General features: G+C 42.7%; 1 protein-coding gene across 18 annotated transcripts in view; it reads right to left on the bottom strand.

The window, feature by feature from the left end:
• Window positions 1–574: 574 nt before the first annotated feature.
• plekha6 (pleckstrin homology domain containing A6) overlaps window positions 575–8306 on the bottom strand; it is a 341146-nt gene continuing 333414 nt past the window's right edge. For all 18 annotated transcript variants that reach the window (XM_043716433.2, XM_087973474.1, XM_087973473.1 and 15 more), the window contains one exon: window positions 575–6351. In XM_043716433.2, coding sequence (XP_043572368.2) covers window positions 6308–6351 — 44 coding nt within the window. In that variant the 3' untranslated portion in view covers window positions 575–6307. The remainder of the gene's footprint in view (window positions 6352–8306) is intronic.

The raw sequence follows: 8306 nt of genomic DNA, 5'->3' as shown, positions 1-8306 counted from the left end.
GCATGGATAGGATAACTAGACAAAGTCTTTTCCCTGGGGTGGAAGAGTCCAGAATTAGAGGGCAAATGTTTAGGGTGAGAGTGGAAAGATATAAAAGGGATGTAAGGGGCAACCTTTTCACGCAGAGGGGGTACATGTATGGAAAGAGCTGCTAGAGGAAGTGGTGGAGGCTAGTACGATTGCAACATTTAAAATACATCTGGATGGGTATATGAGTAGGAAGGTTTGGAGGAATATGGGCTGGGTGCTGGCAGGTGGGACTAGATTGGGTTGGGTTATTTGGTCGGCATGGATGGGTTGGACAGAAGGTTCTGTTTCCGTGCTGAAAATTTCTCTGGCTCTAATTGGTTACCCTAATTCATTTCTTCCAATCATACCCTTTCCCATTATTCTGAGCTGTATGTGTGAACACTAACTGGGCTCTATCGAGTTCTGCCGTTTGTATACAAAGGGGCACTGTCTTGATAATTACTGTTGGCTTGGCAAAGACCTTATCCGATGCAGAGGGTACCGAAATAAGCATTAAAATTGACGTAAACCTTGAAACATATTTCAAGAATCAAACACTTAAGACTTACATTTACATTTTTTTTAATTCTGGTTAGTTTCAATATTTTTCATAATAATTTTTTGATATTTCTTTATTACAATACATTGATGTACATTATAGGGTTTACCCCTTATCTAAATTCCCAACCAAACAAAGTGAGCTATAAAACAATGCCTTCCCCAACACATCTTAGCAGTCACGCAATGAACAGCTTATAGTCTATGAAAAAATATCCTGCTTTGTCAAATAGGAAATGGGAACAAGACATAGTAAAGAAGCACATGAGGTTACAAATGTCATATTCTTGATCCTTTTACCTTCCCACATCCTGAGTCATTAAGTGTAAAGTTTCCCAGTACCTTCAAAATAAACCCTCCTTCAAACAGGAGGTATGATTGCTACAATCCAGTATTCCTCTCCGTGAGCTCAACTGTTGTTCAATTTACAAGGTTTGCACTGGAACAGCGGCTGTCAATGGGGATGTCAAGGGATCAGTAGAGGGAGAGGGGGAATGATGGAAGAGGTTGGTGTTTGGGATGCGAACAGACCTGGACAGTCCATAGCTTTTGAAGCTGCCCTCCCCTCATCTGAAGGTCAAGGTGTTACGGAATGAATCGAGTTACAGACGCAGGGCAATATTTAATTCTAAATATGGAGTTCAGCAAGATCATGGATCAAGACGGAGTAAACACCTTACTTAGACCTATGGTCTGAATGGTATCATTAAGGGCAGCATCTAGATTGGCAAGAAAGAGTCACAAAAACAAATAAATCAAGAGTCAATGTAACCTTCAGAAAAACAAAACTAGGCACATAGATTTTAATCAGAATAGGATTGGACTCTGTTATGGTGCCCCTATGGTCAATCCTCATTCTCCATGCTGCACAAAAAGGATTGTCACCTAAAAGCGGGCATTGGGTGGTGGTTGGCACCTACAGAACTGTAATCTGGGGGGTGGTAAGCTCTGCTGGGCTGGAGAGGGTGTAGAGAGAGCAATTTCTGCAAGTTGTTCCAGTCTACACCTCAGACTGAGCTTCAAAGGAAAGCCAGGATGCTGGAGAATTGTCCTCAGTACCACAGCATGGAAGGAGGGCCCAGATATGTTAGGTTTGAGTCAATGGCTGATCATTATTCTCTACATCCAGTCCTGCTGAGAGAGCGCCCAACTAACAGCAGTAAAGTCTGTCACGATTACAAAAGGTCCTCCAGCAAGTTCTAGAGTGGTCTCTAGTTTGATCCATTAGGGATTTTATTATCCTTAAATCTCAATCATTTCATAAGCTGAAAAAGACAGTACAATCTTTGTAATCACTGAGTGCATGGAACCTCTAACTCCCCACCATTGGTGTTCACACTGCAAATAGTTTTATAGATAGTACACTCTTGCATGGCTAAATCATGTTCAAAAGTTGGCAATTTCTACGTGACAGCCTGCTTAATGATCTGCTTTATTCAACTAAATCCTTTTGAACATTCTACGTTCACTGATGTTGATTTTGTGATTGAAGATGGTCACAATACACTTGTCACAGTAACCTGCCTGTGTACAGCTACTTCCGGGAGAAAGCGAGGAGTGAATTGAGCAATAATGAACAGGACTGCACAGTATTTTAAAACAGACCTTCTGGCTTTAGTCACTGGTTAACTGTGACCGTTTCAATGGCCTAAATTAAGAGTTTTGTTCTGTTTTACAGACAGCATCAATCACACATTGACTCAGCTTGACTTTGGTCACTCACAATTATTGCTCCCACGTGTTGACTCCACCCGCATAGCTTATATCTCACCTTCCAGTCCAGTCTCCTTCCCTGGTTCACATTTCATATCTAGATGCGCTTTTCCAGCAACACATTTTCAGCTCTGATCTCCAGCATCTGCAGTCCTTACTTCCTGCTCCTTGGATGCTGCCTGACCTGCTGCCCTTTTCCAGCAACACATTTTCAGCTCACATTTCACATCCTCACACCTCAATCTACCCTACCCTCTACCTCCCCCAGGTTTATTCCCTTGTTCTTATGTCCTATGCACATCCACATCCCAGGTCACATTCCCTTCTCACCTGTCTTGACATGCATTGGCCACATTTGTAGCACCCCCTGCCTTTAATCCTGCACAACCTCCTCGTCTGATGATGGACTTCTGGATCTTTCCATTCTGTCCCTTTACTATTTTGCTTGTACCAGCCATTAGTTGCTTTGCTTGCCCTAGTCAATCCTCAACATTGATTGCACCAGTGAAGACGCCAAGAGCACAACTGTATGAGACCAAACATTCAGTTGACTACTGGTCATGCCCATTGTATCATGGAAATAATCACCCCCTCACACCTGCACGGGACTGGAGTCTGCATTAAAGCGGTAACCTCAGGATACTCCATGTTGATCATAAATTCTCTGGCAGTGCCAGATCAGTTCACAGTTAACAGTTAACAATGACTTCATAACAGAGTGAAACCACACACAGGTATTCATGTTGGAATATGTGAACAGATCCAGATTTCAGATTTCCTTTCCAAAATTAAAATTTTTCTTTCAATTGACTCAACAATTAGTGTGACAATGTAATTTATGTTCTCATAGTGCTGAAGTATGCCAGCTTTGCAAGGATAGTGTTCAGATAGGTGAGGCAGAGTTAGTCTCTGTACATCAATACTGTGAGTATTTGAATAGTACACTCTTTTGTAGTGACTCTGGAAAGAGATCAGTATTAGATAGTTTTTTTTCCTTAATTTTACCAAGTTTCTTTATGAAATGAGGCATTTCTGACCCCAGTGGAAATCTTTTCCCAGATTGCCCAGAGTAAGACTCAGAAGTCAATGGGTGAAGCAAACAGGCTGCAAGATCATCTGATGAAAAGAGAATGTCTCCCAATCAATGAAACCTCTTGCTTAATTTGTCCACAGCTTATTCAACATCGAGGTCACGAGTAGGTCACCCTTAACTTGTTGTAGCTCTATATTGAGACTGGAGCTATACTGCAGCTGTTGAAGGAACAAGCTAATGTGTGCTGACACCAGGATATGATCTAGGTCGGACTATCAAACACTGGAACAATTTAGCATGGATGTATAACTGCAGTTACAGCTCTCCATTCCTGGTGACAAGAATTTATTTACATTGGGATTGTAAATCATTGCTCCTAGTTCATGAATCCCAACAGCCAGCACACTGAATAGCATTTTATTGTCCTCGAGTTGGCCAAGTTTTTGGGCTCGAGACAAGGTCCCTCCTCCAACAAGAGAACTTAATTTGCTGCCTCAGTATTGACCCAGTGAAAGCTCGGCACACTATAACCTCCCCTCTCCATCTGGAATTGACTCATTATACAATAAAGGAGAACCCTTATAAAATTCCTCTTCCACATCGCAAGAGAGGCTCTCTTTAATGAGAATCAGGTTGCTCAATGGTGCTGACCTTCTAGAAGACCATCACAAGACTGACATTAACTCAGAGCTGATAAATAACTGCCATGTATTCTCAACTGCACCACACTCATTCCTCAACTTGACTGAAGAAGATCCCCCAAGCACATTCCAACTATCCCTGACGCTCATCAGAGCTAATGCCTTCAACAGAACTAGATTTCCTGCTGCAAACTCTGCCGCGGCTTCTAGTATTGATCTTCTGCCCAAATTTCTCCCCTTCATCCACATGACCCCAATCCTTATCCCCATCCTTGCTACCAAAAAGAGTCGGAGAACTTCTAAAAAGAGTGTGTCCAACTGGGTGCAAACTTCACAGTGGAGTACATAGGGAGCCCAATTCAGTCCTTTTCTAACTTCTGGCAACTCTACTTTCTTCTGGATTGATGGCAGTGGGAGAGCAGTTAAATGGAAAAATGTCTTAAGGAGCTTATAAGCAAAAAACTAACTGGTCACAATCATGTTATCAGTGCTGGCCTTAATAGAGAGCAGTCTGAAACCGACTGAACCAGTGCCTCCATGGAGAGATATCAGGTCGGTTGTCACATGTCAGATGGCTACACAGTGCGACCTCAGACTGACAAGACAGCCAATTCACAACAGGACTGGGCAAAGGAGAAGCTCAGTGCTTTGTAAATTCCGGCATAAACTTTTCATCTTTATACAACACCTATGTACAGAGAGAAGGTTCAGAGTTATACCGTGCAACAGTTTAACCCAACTGTGATGGAAGTTTCCCATATTACATTCAGATCTCCCATTAAACAAGCTGGACTTAGCCTATTTAGCAAGTCACAGAAAAGCTCATCAACAGTCAGTCAACAAGTACTCGTTGAATTTGACACAAGCTCTGTAAAATTGAGTCTTCCTCTTAACTTTGTTTTCCATCGCTGCCATGACAACACAAGTAGCTGAAGCCATTGCTAATGAGAAGGCACACTGACTTGTATTGATAAAACGGGTTCAGCCACATTTTCGAACAGACATGAAGATTGAGCTAGTTTACACTTGACTACCAAAGCCCACATTTTTATTTTGCAGCCTCTCCCAAATAGGCTTCTCAAAATAGTCAACAAAAGAAAGTTAACAGGAAAGCAGAGATCGAGGAGGTAATATATTTGTAAATTTCTGCGTTATTCTGATGTAAATTATTCACTGAGAGAATCTGCTGATTGACACCTGCAAGAGTAACAGGTTTGGAAGAGAAGGAAAGTCAAGAAGGGTATTTATTTAGTTTTTTGGGGGGAAATAATATACTTGACCTTTGAACATGTGTTTCTGTGCCTCAAACTATTCCTTGAGATGGGTGTACAGTAAAACCTTCATGAGGCACCTACACTTTCACTGAGCACATCAATTGCTGACCCGCCTGCACACTTCGGGAGAGGGAAGGACTTCAGCTGGCTATGCAGGGTATGCAACCAAGTATAGTGTCTGAAGCAAGATCAGGATTGGCTCCGATCACTGGAAAGGGCAGGGGAAATCTCTCTGCTCTCCTTCTTCAACCATCAGCGGATAGTTGACAGTGAAAATCACACTGGCATCATGGGACTCAAATGGTGATCCGTGCCACAAGTAATTACCCACTCACTCTATCCTCATGCCCCCTGGTAAGGTCAGTGCTGGTGGGCATCAACTTTGTATGAAATGACCATTCCCCTGGTACTCCAAGATCTGCTATCAAGTCCCTGTCAGACAGTTTGCCCAACTTCCTTCTCCTGGATACCTACTGGCAAGGGAGATGATACTGAGATGAATTGTTTTTTTCAAAAAATAAAGTTATCTATCTTCTGGGGATCTAGGGCACTTCTCCTCCCTAATCGCTCACAAGCTTCTTCTTGGGGTTCTGCTTGTCATCAGCTATCAGGCCTGTTTTTGCTGCACATACCAGCTCCAAATGAGCCTCAGTCTACTCCGTGCCCTCTTCCTCTCAAAGGTACAGCAGGAATCTAATGAAAATACTTGGTCCCTCTTATGACTTTTATAAATACAGTATTAATCATTTTTAACATAAGTATTTTCCCCGGCATATAATGAGAGCGTTTATAAAGTATAAAATGCATTCACAGACTTTCCTTCCGGTCGAAACCTCAATCTTACAGTGGTAGCCCAGGTTCCTCAGAATTCATTGCTCAAACACAAAATAAAATCAGATCACGTGAAGGACTAAAACAACAAGAAGCTCCTGGATGAATATTGGGAGGTGTTGTCTTCTTTAAATATGAAGGAGTCATTCAGCCTGGTCTCCGCTGGGTGTCAGTGGCTCTTGGACAAAGGCTCCTGCTCAGTCTGAAACTCAGTCCTGTCGATGGTGTCAACGTACTACAGATAGTCTTCAGTACGTCGACCCGTGATACTTGATGGCAGCAACAGCTTGAGCTGCAAAAGAAACACGTATTAAATGGTCTTGCTGCACGGTGTAGCTGATCAGCTCTTAACTCTCCATCACTTAAGGACATTAAAATGAAGAGGAAAGAGACTCTGATGTAAATAAAATCGAGAATGCACAGACTACAAATCACTTACTTTATAACATTTAGCAACAGTGTGAAATGAAAATTTTAACCAACTCAACCTGACAACATATGATCTTTGAATAAGAATACAAAGTGCAAATTGCAATAGCCCTTTATAAATTATAAATTAAGGGGACATGTATTTTACATGTTATTCAAATGTTGAAATCATAATTCTGTAACCCTTTTGCTACTTTGTACTTTTATTTTAGTGATACGTTGTGTGTTATCAGTTTTACTTCTATCCTTTGTCACAATTCAGCATTTGCGGCCCTGATGATTTGTCAACGAACATTTAAAGACCAAAGAAGGCACATCCCAGATACCAGGAGCACCGAGTACTGAGAAAGTCAACTTTGGAAGGGAGTGGATTGAGAGGGGACCTTATGCAAGACGATAAAAAGTATTTTCAAAATGAAATTATTAGTACTAGGGTTCTGAACCCATCCATTTTGGTCAGGCGTCCTACCAGAATTGGCATGTGGTTCCCCCGGGGGATCATTCTGGAGAAATGGCCTTTGTACACAGGACTCATGCGTGTGTGGGACTCTGGCAATTATGAGCTTGCAATTGCATAGTTGGGCACTGCCAGTTCCTCCAAATAAGGAAGAACAGTTATGAAGAAAGTTGAGACTGAAGAAAATTGCCCAGAAGCTCTGAGTCAACAGCTGGGGTGGGGCGAGTCCACGCTACCCCTCCAGCAGCAACTCACCCCCCTACCTCAGAATGCACTTCCCATGGCCAATCCACCCTAACCTGCACATTTTTGCATTGTGGGAGGAAACCAGAACACCCAGAGGAAACCCTTGTAGACATGGGGAGAATGTGCAAGCTCCATACAGACAGTCACCCAAGGCTGGGATCAAACTCACTGATCCATCATGCCACCCAGCTTGGATGGGAACATGCAGGTGGTGGTGCTCCCATGTATCTGCTGCCCTTGTCCTAGATGGTCATGATTGTAGGTTTGGAAGGTGTTGTCAAAGGGGTACTGGTGAATTTCTGCAATGCATCTCACTGTAGAAGGTATATACTGCTGATGATTGAGGGAGTGAATGTCTGTGAATGTGGTGCCAATCGATCAGGCTGCTTTATCTTGAAATGGTGTCGAACTTCTTGAGTGTTGTTGGAGCTACCCCCATCCAGGCAAGTGGGGAGTATTCTATCACACTCTTGTCTTGTGCCTTGTGGATTTGTGGAGTCAGGTGGTGAGTTGCTCACTGCAGGATTCCAAGCCCCTGACCTGCTCTGGTAGCCACAGCACTGATATGGTGAGTCCAGCTGAGTCAATTGTAACCCCCAGATGTTGATAGTGGGAATTCAGTAACGATAACATTATTGAACATCAGGGGAGACAGTTAGATTTTCTCTTGCTGGAAATGGTCACTGCCTGGCATTTGTAAGCCATGAATACTACTTGCCATTTGTTCGCCCAAGCCTGGATATTTTCCAGATCTTGATGCATTTGGACACAGACTGCTTCTGCCTTTGAGGAATTGTGAATGAACATTGCGTAACCAGTGAACATCCCTATTTCTGACCTTATGATGGAGGGAAGGTCATTAATGAAGCAGCTGAAGATGGTTAGGCCTAGGACACTCCCCTGAGACACTCCTGCCAAGGTGTCCCAGTGCAGATCCTCACAGTAGTGTCCTAGGCCCAACTTACCCTAACAATTTTGAATCTTTCCATTCCTTAGTGCTCAAAGACATAAATTACATTTCTCAACCCGGTGTACATCTAAACATTACATACCTTATTCAGGTATTGATGTCATTGAAAAACTCAACTAAGGAAATGTAATAATGTGCTCGCAAA

Source organism: Chiloscyllium plagiosum, unplaced genomic scaffold, assembly GCF_037043375.1.
Source record: "Chiloscyllium plagiosum isolate Xiang-an unplaced genomic scaffold, Cpla_swu_hap1 HiC_scaffold_26, whole genome shotgun sequence".
NCBI classification, from domain to species: Eukaryota; Metazoa; Chordata; class Chondrichthyes; order Orectolobiformes; family Hemiscylliidae; genus Chiloscyllium; species Chiloscyllium plagiosum.
The sequence above is the reverse complement of the archived record's forward strand: the minus strand, read 5'-3'. Positions and strand labels throughout refer to the sequence as shown.